We start from the raw sequence: 18,812 nt of genomic DNA on the forward strand, positions 1-18,812 counted from the left end.
TAATGAATTGAAGTTTGAATTGCTATTTTATCCACCCTATACGCCAGATTTAGCTATCTCGGATTATTTTCTGTTCCTAGATTTATTATAAAAAGAGTATCGAACTCATTAAACATCGCTGGGTATATGGAACTGAAGAAAACTTTAATTATAATGAAGCAGATGTTCGAAATGCTCGCCGCGAGCCTCTTGGCAACATCTGGTATAGAAATCTCTACTCAACATCTCAGACGTAACTCTGTACCATCTCTTCTTCTTATGTTCGAAATCCAATCCTTTAAAATCAAGGATTTCCATCTAACTGATACTTTTATATCAATAAATGTTTATCATACAAATTTTGTTACTGCAAACGGTATTTTTTGGTATGTATCCATTGCAACCAAGTAAAAACAGCCCATGGGATTTGTTTTCAGTATAATGTACTGATTGGTTTGTCTTATTGATCGATTAATTGATCGATTCATTTGGGGACGATTTTTATTGGGTAATATATGAATCAATTTTAAAACCAATCGTATACAAAAAGTGATTTCTAAATAATTTTTTTTTTAAATTGAATCGTTTACAATTCCCCGCCAATGATTGTCTCCCTACGGTGTCATCGACCACGAATGCGTAGCGGAATCCTTTCAACATTCCGGGGCTTCTATTCGCCCAAGCTTCGGCGCCAGATATCCTTGGCGTCCTTTTTAATGTCCAGACGCGTCCGAACTTATTTCGCGCATTTTGTTTACAAACTTTTCGGATTACACACACGCCGTCAAAATTTCCGTGAAATTTTTTTAAAAAATTTTTCGTAGTGGGTTGTAAAATGTGGCCTTTAGTTCACGGATGCGTGGTCCTTTTCTTCGCAGTCAGGATCAATTCAGGTAAAATAACTGTATTCGTAAATGGCATTCGTTTAATTATATATTCCAATATAACATAAAAGTAGGTCATTAAACATCATTCAATAAGTCGTGTCACTAAAAAAAAACATATTTTTTTGCCATAAATCGATTCTATTCACCAATTTAATTTTCTTCGAGAGTAATAAAATCCTTCCAACGCTTCTTTAACTTCTCTATGACGTCCTTTTAGAAGGATTTGTCTTTTACCTCAAACTGGGCTTCAGATTCAGCAATTACTTCTTTATTTTTGGACAGTAGTCACTAGAGGTCAAATCCGGACTATACGGTGGATTAGGAAGCAATTAGAAGTGTAATTCGTTCGATTTAACCATCGTTTCCATCGAGATGTGAATAGGTGCATTGTCTTGGTTTTTTCTTCGACATATGAGGCCGTTTTACTTTGATTTTTGATTTAAAACCATCCAACAACTCTATGTAGTATTCGCTATTCCCTTTTGGAGATAATCGAGCAATAATATTCAACGCATCCCAAAATACTGAAGCTTCCCAGTTGACTGTTGTGCCTTTGGACCTGGTTCACCAACTGCAGTCCACTCAGGTGATATTGGTTTTGATTCCGGAGTGAACTGATTGATCCATTGTCACATATCGATGCAAAAAATCTGATTTGTGGCTAAACGCGGCTCTGAATCTTCAACACGTTGTCGGTTTTGATCAACTTTGACTAAACTATGCACCTACTTTGAAAAAAGCTTTCTCGTAGTCAAATTTTCATACATAATTATAAACCTATCGCCTTTTGATAGCGTCATGCCTTTAACAGCATCAAGCATTTTTATTTTACGATTAGATATAATCAATTTGAGGAGTTTTTTGATGTTTTCTGGAGTAACCACCTTAATTGGACGACCAGAACCTTCACCATCATCTTTTCGCTGGAACAGAGTCCGGGTAACACTTTTGAAACCATTGCTGAGCTAGTACAGTATTTTTTTAATTTCATCAAGAAGAAATGATAAATTAACATTCGAAATCGTTTTGAAAATCGCAAAATTAGCTTCACTTAAATGGCTGTCGTTTTTTTTCTGGCTTATCGAAGTGTCATGAAATATTACACATAGTACACTTTAATTGTTGGAGCCAGATGGTTCCAGTAGGCTTCCCTGTGGTACACCTGAGGATATAGGATGCAGCGTTTGGTCTAAGACTTTTACTGACTTACTAGAGAAAGAAAATAGTTACGTGGGAGGTTTTCTCTGATCTTTTATAGTAAACCGTTATGCTAGACCTTGTCAGAGGTCTGCGCTATGTCTAGCAGAACAGTGAACGTGCAGCATACTTGTTCTTTGTGATCTGAAGCCAAACAATCAGGTTAATTGCTTAGTCTTCAGAGTTGGTTCAAGTTTATCCGTATCGTATCCTGTAGATTTTCTTTTGAGTTTTTCTTTAGATTTTGGTGAATTTTTGAATGAGTAACTCCAGTTGATATGTCGTTTCCAGGCACTGCTTCAGAGCGCAAGCATCGGGACTAACGCGTTGTGGTTACCAGGATTTTTGAAAGGTTTTACAAAGCTTACAAAGTCAAGTTTCTCTTAGTAAATACACGGTTTTTATTCTCTGTTTCCTACCTACATAGATGAAACTAGAACTGATAAATTTTTATTTTTGAAACTATCATCAGCAGCTAAAGTTCTTTCGTTAACAGATGTACTATAACTTGAGCACCCTTAGACGTTTTTTAGCCGCGTCTCATTGATGGAATTGGTCTGTTTTCAGTTCATTCCGTGAAATGTTATAGTTGTTTGGCGGAATATAATTACGAGGATTGCGCTAAACCGAAATTGGATCAGATATCACTCGTCAAATGCGACATGACGGCGTTAAAACAAACCAGAGATTACGCCAGACACATCGATCAATCGTACCACAAACTCTTCGAAGTGGATAGTATAGAAAGCGAACCTGGTAGAATAGGAATGGCCTGTTTGAAGATGATGACCAAAGGTTAGTATTTATCTTCTCAAATTTTTCTCCTAACCCCGCAGATCGATCATATATGTGTGATCCGTGGAGTCGTTCAAGATCCTGCTCATTTTTTAGTGGCGTTTTGCATCAAAGTATGAGTTCTGATATAATTTGTGACCTGAATTTTCAAAGTTTAAGATCTGTATTTAGAAATGTCTTGAAGAATGTGCGTACCGAGTAAAATTCTACGGATATTTCAAATATTTTCTTAAAAACAAAGGTTAAAACAAAGAAAAATAGAACGCAGTTTTATCTACATAAAACTAAATACAACAAAGTTTCTGGAATGATTATTTCGAAGTCCAAATGTCGCCGGTTTCGATTTGCCCTACATTCCTTTCTGTATCTATTCACTAATCTTGTGACATTTTACGACAGCTATAAAAGAATGTTTGAGGACATTTTATAATGCAAATGAAGGTGAATGTATGTATAGGAAATACGAAATATATCAACTGACAATGTCCTTTTATACAAATTTATCTAATTAACTGTTTTTGCTGCATTGCTGTATTTAACTCATCTTGAACTAATTAACACGTTGACTGCCGGGTGTATAACTCCATTGATCTAAATAGTCTCAAAATTCTTAATCGTACCAGCTTTCGGTTACCTAAATTTGGATACTTCTTTAATAGTTTGTGGAATAGCCATGGCGTGGCGCTGTTATCTAAGGAGGGACGTGGGTAGGGTAGGGATGAAAAGTTTGACACAAAGCATCGGTCAATACGATATACAGTGTCACCTGTGCTCCAATTAAGTCATTTATTATAATTTATTTGAAGTTGATTATTTTATTTTTCCATCCCTCGATCACAACGCCGACCTGGCGGCTACAGAGTGAGTAGATAAAGCAGATATCGCTTTACTAATATTCTTATTTGTTCTAGTCGGTAATACAGATTACTTCCTACGCGCTTTCCTTAATCTCACCAATCTTATTTATTTTAGTCGGTAAAACAGATTACTTCCTACGGACTTTCTTTATTTCACTAATATTCTTATTTGTTTTAGTCAGTAGTGAAGATTCCTTCCTGCAGGTTTTCATTAAACTCACTAATCTTATTTATTTTATTCAGTGATACATATATCGTTTTACTAATATTCTCATTAGTTTTAGTCGGCAATACAGATTACTTTCTACAGGTTTCCTCAACTTCACTGAAATTCTCATTTGTTCTAGCCGTTAGTAAAGATTCCTTCCTGGTTTTTAATGATTTCACTGATCTATTTGCTTTAGTCGGTAATACAGATTTCTTCCTACGATATTTCTTTAACTTCACTGAAATTCTCATTTGTTCTAGTCGTTAGTAAAGATTCCTTCCTGGGTTTTACTGATCTCGCTGATCTTATTTATTTTAGTCGGTAATACAGATACCGTTTTACATTTGCTTTAGTCGGTAATACAGATTTCTTCCTACGATATTTCTTTAACTTCACTGAAATTCTCATTTGTTCTAGTCATTAGTAAAGATTCCCTCCTGGTTTTTAATGATTTCACTGATCTATTTATTTTAGTCGGTAATACAGATACCGTTTTACATATGCTTTAGTAGGCAATACAGATTTCTTCCTAGGATATTTCTTTAACTTCACTGAAATTCTCAATTGTTCTAGTCGTTAGTAAAGATTCCTTCCTGGGTTTTACTGATCTCACTGATCTTATTTATTTTAATCGGTAATACAGATATCGTTTTACTAATATACTCATTTGTTTTAGTCGGTAATAAAGATTACTTCTTGCGCGGTTGCCAATTGGCTGAGCAAGGAAATTTGGACATATGCAACAAGATTCAAGAACACAACAGTGGCTTTGTTAAAACAGTTTACTGTTCTAAATGTTCATCGGAAGGTTGTAATTCTTCAACTAGATACGGAACGAATTTAATTTCAGTATTGTATAGTGTGTTTATTACAACGCTAACATACAAAATAATCGATTTTCACATATAATGGATGAAAAATATGTAATGTGGTTTGATTTTCTCTTTAATAATGAAAAAAAAAGGGATAGTATTAGGTTGTTATAGTTTATAAGCGCAATGTTGCCAGACGTAAAAATAACGCGGGTAAAAACGTTAATTTAATTATTGATTTTCGAAAACGAATCGGCGCAGTGCCCGTGGAATTGAAATAACTAAACTAGAATATTTTTTTAAATAAATGAAAATACTTCGTTTCCTCGAAAAAATATTTAACATCACCTTGTATAATCAGGTTTTTATCGGTTATATAAAACGATGTAATATTCGATCGGGGTAAAATACTACCTGGGGGTGGTTTATAACTGCCGGAAACGTTCTCTTTTCTTGTACCGTGTAGGTCTTCACCACTTTCTGTAGGGAAGGGGAGGAGGGTGAGTTTTTAAAAATCAAAAACAGTTTATCTCGATTTCTGGCAAAGCTACTAGTCCTATGGAGAAAAGTCACAGGGCAAAGTTGTGGGTAATAAAAAGGTCTACAACTTTTGTATTCACACTTTTTTCATATAACCTCAAAATTTTAATGAAAAATTGAAATAACCAAGTTTTTGGCTTTTTATTTTTATCTTTTATAAAAAACATTTTTTTTTTACTAAATTTGTTGAAAACTTAACTTGTTATATCCAAAATACACTATAATTTATTTAAAATGTACAATTTTTAACTTAATTTTGATTTAGTATCGAAAAGCACCCTAATTTTTAATCGAAAATCCTCCCGTCAAAATATCAGTTTTTTTTAAAAATTCGGTTTTTTCTTCATTAAAATCCCTGATGGTGTGAAGAAATATCACCATGGTGAGTTTTCTCAGAAAAGGCAAAAAAACTCGCACCCGAAATTTTTTTTAAGCATCTGTGCAATTTCTAGTTATTTATTAAAATTTCATTCTCAAATTACATGTTACATTGATAAACATAAGTAATTAGAAATCGAGACAAACCATTTTTTACCCTTAAAAACCCACCTCCGACCTCAGATTCTCCATAAATAAATTTTCGTTTCATTTTCATTCATTTCCTAATAGATTTCATCCCCCAATTATTTTTTTTTCGCTTTTTATCATTTCCAAAGGCTTCTTTCCTGGTCTAAATTACAAAAACTTTTTTCTAAAAATTACTAGGTCCGCGCTAATGAACCAAATGAACTTATGAATCCAGTTATTTCGATACAATATCAGAATTAGTCGCTTCATAAGTCCATTTGGTTCATTAGCGTGGATCTAGTAACTTTTCGATTTTTTTTTTGTATTGTATCAGCTAATTAACTTAATTATGTTGTGTATACCAAATTTATTCCTCAATTACTTCACGTACGCTACGAATACAGTATACTAATGTTTATAATATTGTTGTAAAGAGAAAATCTAAGCTACAAATCATTAATTACGTGTTGCTTTAAAATTTTGAAGGGAATTTCTAGTTTTTTTTATTTGTCCTTCAAATTATATGAAAAACAAGAATAATTTAGGGAAAACGTGATTTTTGTTCAAGTTCATCATCTATTTCTTCATTACGTCCACTATCTGATCATCTCAAAATTATCTTTTTATTATTATTATTATTTTTTGGTTATAAGTCGTCGTCTTTTATGGTGTCTGAGACTAAGTTCCGACCAAAGCTTTGCTTGGCCTACAATATTCTTTCTCATTATTTCTATGATTAGATCGTTCAACGTTTTGTACAAACATGAAAAATTATTGAAATGTTCAAAGTTGAAGTCACATAATTTATTAATTGTGAAGTTTCTGGTGATTATTGCCAACTTAACGGCATGAATATTCAGCACGAGCGATCTGAGGTGAACTATCCATCGAAATCGCGCGATTCGACCCCGTTGTTCTTATGGGGTTTTCTTAAATTGTAGGTCGCAAATTCCATCGAGCTTTGAATCTAACAACTATCAGTTACATCCAAATATTCATAGAAAATTAGACATGTAAGTAATTCGAATAATTGAAAATAGAAAATGCTTCATGGTAGTAATAACAAAATAAAAATTTCGTAATATTGGATCCACCAGAACCTACCAGAGGCTTAATACCAGTTTAAACAGAGAAATTTATTTAATGGACACACTGTATACGATTTTTCGTATATTAGTTTGAAAAAATAACAGAATTCAAATTAAAAAAAAATAGAAATTCGCTGTCGAAAATCTTCGAGTTGTATTATGCCTTAGAAAATAAATAGGAAGGCCTTAAATGTACCATATTTATACTGTGAAATTAGATTAGTATTGAAATTATAAAAAAAGTGTCCAATTATGTCGTATTTTAGTGAATGTTATTGTTTATAAATATTTATTATAAGCGATAAAAAAAAGACCAATTATTAAAACAAAAATCACATTTTTGTGTCCTTTATTTATAACATATTTTTAATCTACTAAAACATCTACAGTAAATAATTCTTACAATAATTTTTATTTAAATTGACATAAAATAAATAAAAATAATCCAATAAAAAATATAAATTCCGATGGATATATTCGTGTACTTGAATTACAGCCGTCCGAAAAACAAGTACAAGTAATTTTTTCAATAAAATCACTTTCGTCTTTACTGCAAGTATCTTTAGTTATATTTTTCGTATTGATCCAACCGCAACTCCTGAAAATCCTAACGGAATCTTTTTGGTCTTTTACCCCAAGAACTAAAACAATTTAAATTAATTTTTTGTCACTCGATTAACTATTAATCATGTCACATCTCAATTTACAAAAAAGATTCCTACAATTCCACGCTAGTTCTATCAAACGACAAATAAAAGATTCCTACATGTAAAACTAGCGCTTTCTTTCAACTAATGTCGGTATCACAGAGTTTTTTTACCGAACACCAAACAAAACAAGATTTCTATAATTTTAATTCTATCAAACGATAAAAAAAGATTCCTGCTTATTTTACTAGCGCACTCTATCAATTATTACTTGTATCATTATTCTTTTAACGAACACATAAAAAAGATTCCTGTATGTGATATTAGCGCGCTCTATTGACTACATTAATTACCTACTATGGAGCCACCGATTGAAGATCCCTATTCAGATAAAAATATTGGATGGTTTGTTTATGTGTGGAAGGATTTCAACTTGACCGATATTTACCTGGGCTTTTCACGATTAGTCGATATTTATTGATAAAGAGAAATAGAGAAAAGTCTATGGGCTCACGATATGATATGTAAAAACGTACCAGTCGTAGCATATTTTCTACAAAAAAAAATTTCATCGGCAGTTCCGTTTTTCTTACACGGTTGATAAAATATACTTTCAGTATTATTTACAGTAAGATCCGAACATTCTGGATTTTCGGCGGAATTACACTGGAAACAATGTATCGAAGTACCTGGAAATACAATACACTAAGAAAAATATTCTTTTTTCGATTCATATATAATTCTCACCAAGCGTTACGAAACATAATACTATTAATATTATAGATGTATATAATAAAGATTTTTCCATGTTTTTTCTAAAAACAATTAAAAGGTGGTAATTATAAAAGGAATAAGTCTAAAATAGAAAGGGTTTTAGGTATAAGCTCGTCGAAAAAATCGATTATAATCTTGTTTGCGTTAAATAAATTCAGTATTCAATAATACTCACTTTTATTTAATACTTAAATCGAATATCTTGAGTATAAACTAATGAAAATATTTACGAACTCATCATAACAACGATTCTACCACTAAAACTCTTTAAGAGAGTTGAGAGTTATCATTACGATAATACCATAGGTCAATATCACAAACTTTGACCCATTTTTATCTCTTGTAAATAATATAATTTAATTATTAGATTTTTTGCCATAATATAACAGAATAATCAAATTTGTGGCCTGTCACATCAAATATTGTAATTATGTGCTAAAAAAATATTGTGAAGTTAAAAATAAAAAGAATTTTTGATTATATTCTATTGTTCTTTAGTATTTTTATAGAATATACGTTTTCAATTATTTTTGTATGTAAATACATTCCCCGACGAAGAAATAATTATTATAATATAAATATTCTTTTACTTTGTTAAGTGTAAAATGTGTTGCATAACATTAATAAAAACCAAGGAGCAAGCATCAAGGTTGGCAGAGGATAGGCTGCCCATTAACTTATGCGAACTACGCGTGACGTCATCTGTTTAAAGCTGACAAACGAGAACATAGATATGTCGTTTTATTTGGCCGTTTTTGAATGTAAATATAAAACTAGATATATTTACAATTATAAAGAAAAGCATTGCAAATTTAATTATAAAAGATATTTTTGTTTATATTATATTTTATACTATAATCCTATAGTTTATTGAAAGTTCATACGTATTTTTTATTAGAAATTTTTTATATTTTTTCCAAATACCTATTTAGTTTTTTAAATAGTAATTTATATCCAATTATTATAGTACCAGTATTTTACGGAAGTAACTAATTTGGCATATAAGGCATTATACTCTATTGATATCTTGTGCTAATTAATAAATTTAAAAACACAGTCAATTAAAAGCGCCCTTATTCTTCGAATCGTTTTCAATAAATGACGTAACGGCCTCCCCTAATGACTGTTGCAACTACGTTATAGGGCAACCTATTCTCTACCAACCTTGGCTACGCCTGTCATATAAGTGGTACAGATATCGCCATCTTTATTAATTTGACATTTGTGTTGTTTATAATTATGTGAATTATATGTTTTTTTGATTTTATAATTATCAGTGTCGTTTTCTAATGTTAATAATAGAAAAATAATGTTTTCTTGTGATTTACAAAGTATAGATAGTGTAATTCGGAAGAAACTATCAGTTAGTAAAAGTTATCGACGTGAAATAAAGTGTACTATGCTAACTAAATCGGTGAAGAATATTTTGACCGAACCTACCTGACTCGATTGAGAAAAGATGCTATTACAAAAGAAGTTATGAGGTATATTTTTTTTATTATCCACGACCTAATATATAAGCATATTATAATTATTTTGTTCAAGTATATTCGACCTCATAACGATAATGATGATACTGCTCACCTTAATACTAGGGCTTCTTCAACTATCAATTGATTTAATTTTACTTACAGTGTTTGTCAAAATAGGTGAAATTTGTTAAAAAATGTAACATTATAAAACTACAATTGGAATTAATGTAATAGGGACACCAAGAAAACAAGATTTTAAAAAAAGATCTCATACAGTGGGTTTTTTGTTTCCCATAATATAGTGTAGTAAATAGAATTTTCTATTTTTTTGATAAAGACATATTATAGTTATTTATTTATTTCAATGATATACAATACCAAGGAAAAAATAACAATATGGGTGTAATAACGGAAAAGTTATGTTTTTGAATTATATTAAAATTTTTATTAGTAATAAACTTTAATTTACTTATATGCACCATTTTATATGAATAAAATTTAAATAGCTCGGCTCTGTATTGAACGCCTTGATCGGCAATCTAAAGGCGGGTTTACACGTTACGATAAATCGTAACAACTTGTCTGAACGATAAGTCGTTGCATGCAAGTCGGTGTGTGTAAACCGCAAGTCGTTACGACTTGTCTGAGTTGGAGCCAGGTTGGAAGGTTGGTGCAAATTTCCACAAACTTCTCGGGTTTGCAACGACAAGTCGGAGGGCTTCATCGACAAGTCGGAACGTGTAAACGGTGACTCCGTCAAATCGGTCACCTCAGTTCTATTTTTGGAGCGAAGTACCTCAGTTCTGCCATTGTGAAGCCATCTAGACAGTGTAGTAAATTTTGTATTTTCTGGTTTTGAGTGAAAGTTTTTGTTGTTAATCAGTTTTTATTATAAGTTTGCTTCGGTGAAATGTCGGACCTACGTCAAGCCTCTCGGGAGTTCCTGTTAGAGTTCATTGAATTGTACCGAAACTCTACATGCTTGTGGCAAACCAAAAGCAAGGATTATTCTGACAGAAACAAGAAGGACTTAGCCTACGCCGAGTTAGTGAAAAAATATCAAGAGATCGACCCAAAAGCAGACAGATCTACAGTTGTCAAAAAAATCAACTCATTTAGAACAGTATATAAAAGGGAACAAAACAAAATAAACAACTCCCTGAAATCCGGAGCAGATAGTGATGAAGTTTATAAACCAAATCTGTGGTATTTCGAACATCTCCATTTCTTGAGTGACGTCGAACCAGCAAGGATTTCCAAAAACACGGTCGATGAAACCGAAGAAGGAAACATAAATGTCATCCTCAAGTAGTTCCTGTAATCAGCAGGTTCATTGCTCAATTCTTTTAACAATTCCATATGAGATAACCTCTTCTTTAGTAGCCAATGACGACTCCACTTACTTCTTGGTTTTCTTTTCCTCTTCACACTTGTTGCAAGGCAAGTTATGTACATATACCATAACAGTAATTCCTCCATTGCTGGAAAGCACTTCACAATTCACCTCACACAGGAGAAAATACTGACTGACTTGAACGAAAAGTCGGTACGTGTAAACGGACATGCGATATTCGACAAATCGTTACAACTTGTCAACGACGATTTGTCGTTCAATTTGTCGTAGGGTGTAAACCCGCCATAAGATAACAGCTGATCTACGTCAAAATGGTATCAATTGTCTGCTCTCTATTGGAAATTCTTAATTACTTACGAATTTTATTATGTTGTTCGAGAGAATTACAACATTAAAACTTGGAGAAAAAATTTATTTTTGATAATAAATCGAACTGAAAAGTGGAAAACGAATATAGTTTGAACAAACCAAAAAATACGATTAGTAGCGATATGATCTCCTCCCTGACGAAGTATGTTAAGTTCCTGATCACCCTGTGTAAAGTATGATTTGGATCTACACGGTTCCAGCGAGAACTAACAAAAACGTTTGAATATAAGCGTGTGCTTGCTCCCTCTATGTATTTCATTCTCATTCATTTAATTACTGTACATCCCGTTGATAGCGCCACGTAATCGAGAATCTGTCATATTTCAAATATCCCGCCATTAATTAACCGGTATTCGTTATTGTTAGCCATTGTTGGAATCATTTGCATAAACAGACATTGTTGTGCTGTTTAGTAATTGTGTTAATAAAATGGTAAGTTTATAAATAAATTATTTTGTTATTGCAACGCAATCCCAGTACGTTATTATGGATTGTAGTAAATGGTAAAAAAGCCCTAAAACGTTATGTTTTTATCGAGTTTCAAATATAAATTGTATTATAAATCATCATTGATAAAAACAAAACTTGAATATATTGCTGGTAGTAAATATCTTCGTAGGATTTTGTAGACGTTAGTCTATCAAGGTTAACAAACAGTCAAGGTCGTATTAAATATGAAAAAAAAGTACTCGAAAAGAATGTAAATAGGTTTTATTTTTATTTAGAAAAAAAAATTCGTAATCCGAAAGTGTACTTACTTCCTATATATGCAAATCAGTTGCCAGTAACACCGAATCGTGAATTAGCCGTTTTCATGGTTATACACTAATAGAATAAAAATGCACTTAAAACACAAGTTGATTTTAAATGCAGCATATGCTAGGTATGCAGTAATTGATCTAAAATAATATATAAATCGCTATCTTCAGAGAATCCGTCTATATAAACAGATAGCAACTAAGAAATCATTACATCATCTGTACTTTTTCAAGGTCTCAAGGCTTCTCGGCGCGACACACTAAGTATTATTTTTAGTGTAGTTAGTAAGTTTTATTACTCTCTCTTATATAAAAAAAATACTATAGATCACTATTAAAGAAAGTTTGGTAGATGTCTTGTATATTTTGAACCATTGAAGTAAAGAGGTAAAGATAGTTTTAATCGACTAATTAGAGCAGTGGTGTCAAACTCAATATTGCAGGCGGGCCAGATTGAAAATAAAAAAACTGAACTGAATTATTATAACATTTTATTTTCGCGGACCTTATTGATACAGCCCAGGGGCCGAAAGGGGCCGCGGGCCTTATATTTGACATGACTGAATTAGAGTAAATAATTTGTGGGGGTGAGAGGTATATTTGAAAAGCTGTAGGATTCTGTATAATTCGCAAATATACGCTAAAATGAACGATTTTGTAGAAAAGTCCACTTGATGCCGATATATGCTTTTAATATGGGGGGTGGTGATTTTTTTCTTGAAACTAATCGTAGAAATCAATAGAAAGAAGTATTCTAAGCACAAATTACTTCATTAAGTTTTTTCGAAAAATCTACATTTTTTATTACGAAAAAGGTATACAGGGCGTTTCTATATTCGACTGATAACGCTCTACCACAGACAGATCTCAATATTGATTTATTTTGATATAGGAATACGAACCCTATATCTCAGCAACTGCATTTTAAATTTGTTTTTGACAAATAACTCAAAAATATTCGATTTTATCGAGGAGGTTAAAAATAGCTTATAAAAAAATAAAAACAATGTTTTTTTTTTTGCTATAGACCTGATATAAACAGAGTTTTTATTATTTAGTGAAATATTTCAAATGAGACTTTATACGACTTTGTCATTTCTATCCTTGATATTGCCACCCTAATTGAAATAAAATGTTTAAACTTTGCAAATAACTTTAATTGATTACAAATTAATAATACGATCAAGAAGTTTGAATGGTTTAGAGAGCTTGATTTTGAAAGAAATTACGGTTACAATGGAGAAAACCTTTTTTTTATTTTTTAGAAAAACCTTTTAGAACCCTTCGAACATTTCCCCTTTGAAAATAAAGGGTTCAATGTATTCCAAAACTTTTTAGACTAATAAATTATAAATAAAAAAATAAATTGTTAATTTTTTTAAATTGAAATTCTTGAAAAAATTATATTGAAATATTCTTTTCAGTTGAGGGGTAGTTTTTAAGAGATGGAAATACGCAAAATAATCATTTACAAATCAAGTAGTACAAAAAGTATCGATTTAACATAAGTAATATTTTTAATTCTATAAATAAGATCTTAAACGTTTTTTTTTTAACTTTTTTCCAATAAGGGATGATTTTTAAGGGTGAAAAATTTGTGATAAAGAAACATTTGCATACAAGATCATTTTTTTTAAATCTTATCATAAGAGGGGTTGGTTCTTAAGGGTTAAAATACATTTGATTAAGGGTTGAATAATATAAATAGTATCTTAAAACACAATAGGATCTTTATTTTGATCCTACAAATGTTTTTTCAACTTTCTAAATGCTTTAACTTTTATTTTAATGAAATTTGAGAATAAAGGGTAGTTTTCACTCCTTACAATAATTTGCACTATAATCTTAAGTCTAGAGACTCTTCTTCAGGAAGTGGTATTCGGCCTCAGTTAAAGTATTTAAATAAATGGGCTGAATAATTAATATTAAATTGGATGCAACCAGGCGAATTCGCTCAGCGCCTTTCATAATTAGCGGCGCGGTTTATTTACAGTATTTCTTTTAAACAATTCCTAGGAAAGTCTATTTATTTGTTGTGTTTTTTTGTTCTAGAAGTTTTTAGAATACTATTTAGGATATATAAGGAGTTGTGTAAGCGCGGTTAGTTTAGTTTTAAATGAATATTCGTTGCAAAAAGAACGAATTAGTAAAAGTAATTGCAGAAATTATTTATCAGTAAATTATTATAAGTAAAGTGTATTGTGAAGTGTGTAAAAAAATAAGAACGTGAGAGATGATGTTTATTAATTAACCCCACGAATAGAAAGAGTGTAAATAAATACGAAAAACGTTACAATTTCAAAACTCTCATACAAAATTTGCTTAAAACAAAAGAAAATCCATAAAAATTACTGGAATTTTTGTAAGAACAATAAAAAAAGCGCAAAGTAAAACTTACCAGCGAATACAAAAAATAAAATCACCAAAAATTTACTGAAAGAGGACGATTTAGTATACATTCCGAGGTTTTAATAAATTTCTCGATTAGAGTGGAAAATCGATTACGAATTAATTTCTTCAAAAACTCGAACGTTAGAATAAATAAATCAGAAGTGACTACTGTACCACAATACGTGAATAAAGGACGTAATAAGCCGAATTGCATGTTACAGCACGTACATATCCATGCGTCTTCTGAAGTGAAAACCTTTGTTCACTGGACTAATAGCACAAATTTGAAATGTATCGTTAAATGACACAGACCTTAAGACACACCTTGTAGAAGTACCTGTTATTTAAAACGAGCAAGTACCTTTAAATGTCATTACATTGGCCTTGTTGTTACATCTATAGAAAGTGGGTACCTACCATTCATTAAATACATAAACAACGACCATATTCGGTATTTATTTCATTTGTTCCTAGGTTACAATTTTCTAATTTTGATTTAGCAGAAATTCCACAAAATTATTTAACATTGAACCAAAAAAAAAACATCTACAAGAATTTATTGTTTAATAAATGCTAGTCGATTACGAAATTTAGGTTAGGTGAATCTAGATCGTTTCAATAATAAGTTTTTTTAAATTATCAAAACCTGCAAATAATATACGAGGTGTGGTGATGAAATTCTAGGAATGTATCTATAAAAAACAAGTGCAGTTTGTTAAAAGTTAATCGGATTCTTTTTCTGCTATCCATTAAAGGATGTTTGCGATCACTTTTGACTATTTTATCCTGTTTCTAATGGTATAAATTAATTCTACAGCGTTTCTTACCCCTGTCTAAAATTTTTGATATTATGAAGCCACGTAATTAGCAGTAAACATTAAAAGGGTAGTTACAGATCATAATATATTGTTGATAGCGCCGTTCAAAGGTCACTGTGACCTAACCTAACCAATCCTCATCGCCTCGACGTCACAGGTTGGAGAGAAGCGGGTATATACGGGGCGTATCTAAAAAAGTTTTTATCTAAGTAATCAAGATGTGAAAAGGGCCATATACGAAGCGATATGTAAGGTTAGAGTCACGTGACCGTTGAGACGTTGACGTCATAATATACAGGGCGGGAACGATAGTATCGATGCCAAAAGGAGTGTATACAAGGCGTTATTGTTTCGTTTTCAGGTCACACTCTGATAAACTTTCGAAGCATTCTGTATATTATGCCAAATCTATTTCACAAACTTCAAATTGACACCAAAATTCAGAACGTGAAAACCCCAATGAGTTTATAATAAATTTTGCGAGTACCTTGTACATTATATTTGCGAGCTTACGATTTTTTTTTCACCCTGTATATACCTTTTTAACATCGATAATGTCGCGTGACACGAACCTTGTATATGGCATCGTGTGCGGTCCTTTTGACTTAGAAAAAAATGTTTTTTTGGTACGCCACGTATATCCCCGAATTTCTGCTTTATGGTATGATTTTAGGAATGCCCAAACGTTGGGCGTTCAAAAAGGCTTTGGGAAATTCCGGGGCGTTGGGTATTCGCCGCGCCCACAATATACAGGACTTGGTAAAGTGTGATACCGATTTCAGAATAATCGATATTGCCAAACACCCTGTATATTGAATGATTTATTACTTTGTATGTTTTGAAAGCTAATAAAAGTTATACGTTTCATATGCAAAATCCAACAAAGTATTTAACATTTATTTATAAAAATGATCTATTGTGGAATCACGTGGATTTTTTGTGAAACAATAAACATTCAGGTGTATCACCCGTACTAAATCTCATTGTAATTCATTGAAGAATCGAGTAGACTGTAAATATAAAAGGGAACAGTGAGACAAGCGCATTTAGTGTTATAAAACCGCAATCGGTCGTGGTTGTCCGTCTCTAGTTCGTACGATTCTGAAACGAAAACCCTCCGCAAAGCAAACGAACTTTTTCCGTAAAATTTTCAATCGTATTTTGTGAAAAATATGCTCGTAGGATGGCGGCTGACTCTATCGAAACGTAAGTTTCCTTCGCTTTTTTTTTATAAACTATCGAGTTTTATCACGTTTTCACTTTTCCTTTTAAGGAAAATTCGTTCGAAGAAATTTAAGTAGAATTCTACATCAGGTGATGAAGTTTCTCTGTTAAACCCAGATGTTCAAATAAAAACCATTTAAATTATAATCAGATAAGTTGTTCTTTACTCGCGTATAGAATACTATATTTTATCTACAACTCTCGAGGGAAAAATAAATTATTTGGCGATTGAATTTGACGAGAAAAACGAGATTTTTTAATATCTGCATTCAAAATACGGGCCTCGTTTAGAGTCAGCGTAAACATATTAACGATTAATACAACTTTTCATAAAGTTGTGAGCCTCAATCTGAGATGGACTTGAGTACCTTGAAAGATTTACTATTAATAGTTTCTGGCTCGTTTCCCGAAGTTAGAAAAGTGAAAAAGTCACAAAGAACCAAATCTGATGAATACGGTGGCAAAGAAATGACTCGTTTCGTGTTTCTACAATCAAACGATCAAGTAGTACTTTTTTTCTAATTTCCTCATAACATCACGTTGAAACAGGTAAAAACAAAGTTAACCTCATTTCCCTGATCATGTCCATATAAAGACCCTCTCAGAATGACCTAGGTTCACATTTTTCTTCGAACTTTCTTTTTACTCCCATACAAACCCAGAAGGGGGCATTCTCGATTAGAACAGTCCGAGGCAATCCTGATGAGGACAATGTAAACTAATCCTGTTCAAAACCACATAAGTTATCCTATATATAGAGATCTTACGAGGCAATTTTGATCAGGATCATATAAAGTAAACTTATAAGGCAATCTTGATGGAGATCTTACGAGACGAGGCAATTTTGATCAGAATCATATAAGGTGAACTTATGAGGCAATCTTGATAGAAATATTACAATATAAGGTGAACTTATGAGGCAATATTGATAGAGATCTTACGAGACGAGGCAATTTTGATCAGAACCATATAAGGTGAACTTATGAGGCAATCTTGATAGAAATATTACCATATAAGGTGAACTTATGAGACAATCTTGATAGAGATCTTACGAGACGAGGCAATTTTGATCAGAACCATATACGGTGAACTTATGAGGCAATCTTGATATAGATCTTACGAGACGAGGCAATTTTGATCAGGATCATATAAAGTAAACTTATAAGGCAATCTTGATGGAGATCTTACGAGACGAGGCAATTTTGATCAGAATCATATAAGGTGAACTTATGAGGCAATCTTGATAGAGATCTTACGAGACGAGGCAATTTTGATCAGGATCATATAAGGTGAACTTATGAGGCAATCTTGATAGAGATCTTACGAGACGAGGCAATTTTGATCAGAACCATATAAGGTGAACTTATGAGGCAATCTTGATAGAAATATTACCATATAAGGTGAACTTATGAGGCAATCTTGATAGAGATCTTACGAGACGAGGCAATTTTGATCAGGATCATATAAAGTAAACTTATGAGGCAATCTTGATGGAGATCTTACGAGACGAGGCAATTTTGATCAGAACCATATAAGGTGAACTTATGAGGCAATCTTGATATAGATCTTACGAGACGAGGCAATTTTGATCAGGATCATATAAAGTAAAATTATGAGGCAATCTTGATGGTGATCTTACGAGACGAGGCAATTTTGATCAGAACCATATAAGGTAAACTTATGAGGCAATCTTGATAGAAATATTACAATATAAGGTGAACTTATGAGGCAATCTTGATAGAGATCTTACGAGACGAGGCAATTTTGATCAGGATCATATAAAGTAAACTTATGAGGCAATCTTGATGGAGATCTTACGAGACGAGGCAATTTTGATCAGAACCATATAAGGTGAACTTATGAGGCAATCTTGATAGAGATCTTACTAGACGAGGCAATTTTGATCAGGATCATATAAAGTAAAATTATGAGGCAATCTTGATGGAGATCTTACGAGACGAGGCAATTTTGATCAGAACCATATAAGGTAAACTTATGAGGCAATCTTGATAGAGATCTTACGAGACGAGGCAATTTTGATCAGGATCATATAAAGTAAACTTATGAGGCAATCTTGATAGAGATCTTACGAGACGAGGCAATTTTGATCAGAACCATATAAGGTAAACTTATGA

General features: G+C 32.2%; 3 protein-coding genes across 7 annotated transcripts in view; 2 read left to right on the top strand and 1 right to left on the bottom strand.

Annotated features, from left to right (window-relative positions):
- The first annotated feature begins 651 nt into the window (after nt 1-651).
- On the top strand, nt 652-7,207 carry LOC130896261 (uncharacterized). Its single transcript, XM_057804231.1, has 3 exons — nt 652-872; nt 2,631-2,858; nt 4,600-7,207. The coding sequence occupies exons 1-3, from the start codon at nt 815-817 to the stop codon at nt 4,830-4,832; spliced, it is 519 nt and encodes a 172-aa protein (XP_057660214.1). The 5' UTR covers nt 652-814; the 3' UTR covers nt 4,833-7,207.
- Nucleotides 7,188-12,381, bottom strand: LOC130896262 (uncharacterized). Of its 3 annotated transcripts, none has more exons than XM_057804232.1 (4): nt 12,245-12,381; nt 8,265-8,332; nt 8,054-8,206; nt 7,188-7,511 (listed from the first exon to the last, which is right to left on the bottom strand). In XM_057804232.1, exons 2-4 carry the CDS (start codon nt 8,323-8,325, stop codon nt 7,282-7,284), a joined length of 444 nt encoding a protein of 147 aa, XP_057660215.1. In that variant the 5' UTR covers nt 8,326-8,332; nt 12,245-12,381; the 3' UTR covers nt 7,188-7,281. The 3 variants fall into 3 exon arrangements, with proteins under 3 accessions (XP_057660215.1, XP_057660216.1, XP_057660217.1); XM_057804233.1 differs by lacking the exon at nt 12,245-12,381 and adding an exon at nt 8,467-8,576; XM_057804234.1 differs by lacking the exon at nt 12,245-12,381 and adding an exon at nt 8,467-8,551 and having other exon boundaries at nt 8,265-8,373.
- The window catches only part of LOC130896260 (sialin-like), a 32,830-nt gene continuing 23,534 nt past the window's right edge, over nt 9,517-18,812 (top strand). Inside the window, exon 1 of one of the 3 annotated variants that reach the window (XM_057804229.1) lies at nt 9,517-9,775. Coding sequence is in view for 1 of the 3 variants with exons in the window: in XM_057804227.1 (XP_057660210.1) it covers nt 16,626-16,659 (34 nt within the window). In the remaining 2 variants the exon portion in view is untranslated. Of the gene's footprint in view, nt 9,776-11,817; nt 11,919-16,486; nt 16,660-18,812 lie in introns of those variants that run through there. The other 2 variants (XM_057804228.1, XM_057804227.1) reach the window with 2 other exon arrangements.

Source organism: Diorhabda carinulata, chromosome 7 (genome assembly GCF_026250575.1).
Source record: "Diorhabda carinulata isolate Delta chromosome 7, icDioCari1.1, whole genome shotgun sequence".
NCBI classification, from domain to species: Eukaryota; Metazoa; Arthropoda; class Insecta; order Coleoptera; family Chrysomelidae; genus Diorhabda; species Diorhabda carinulata.

Coding starts and splice junctions, on each gene's coding strand:
- LOC130896261 (XM_057804231.1), top strand. CDS start 815: ATGTGGCCTTTAGTTCACGGATGCGTGGTCCTTTTCTTCGCAGTCAGG. Junction 873..2,630: donor CGCAGTCAGGATCAATTCAG/GTAAAATAACTG, acceptor GTCTGTTTTCAG/TTCATTCCGTGAAATGTTAT. Junction 2,859..4,599: donor TTTGAAGATGATGACCAAAG/GTTAGTATTTAT, acceptor CATTTGTTTTAG/TCGGTAATAAAGATTACTTC.
- LOC130896262 (XM_057804232.1), bottom strand. CDS start 8,325: ATGGAAAAATCTTTATTATATACATCTATAATATTAATAGTATTATGT. Junction 8,207..8,264: donor ATTATGTTTCGTAACGCTTG/GTGAGAATTATA, acceptor TTGTATTTCCAG/GTACTTCGATACATTGTTTC. Junction 7,512..8,053: donor TAGAAAATATGCTACGACTG/GTACGTTTTTAC, acceptor AAATTGTTTTAG/TTCTTGGGGTAAAAGACCAA.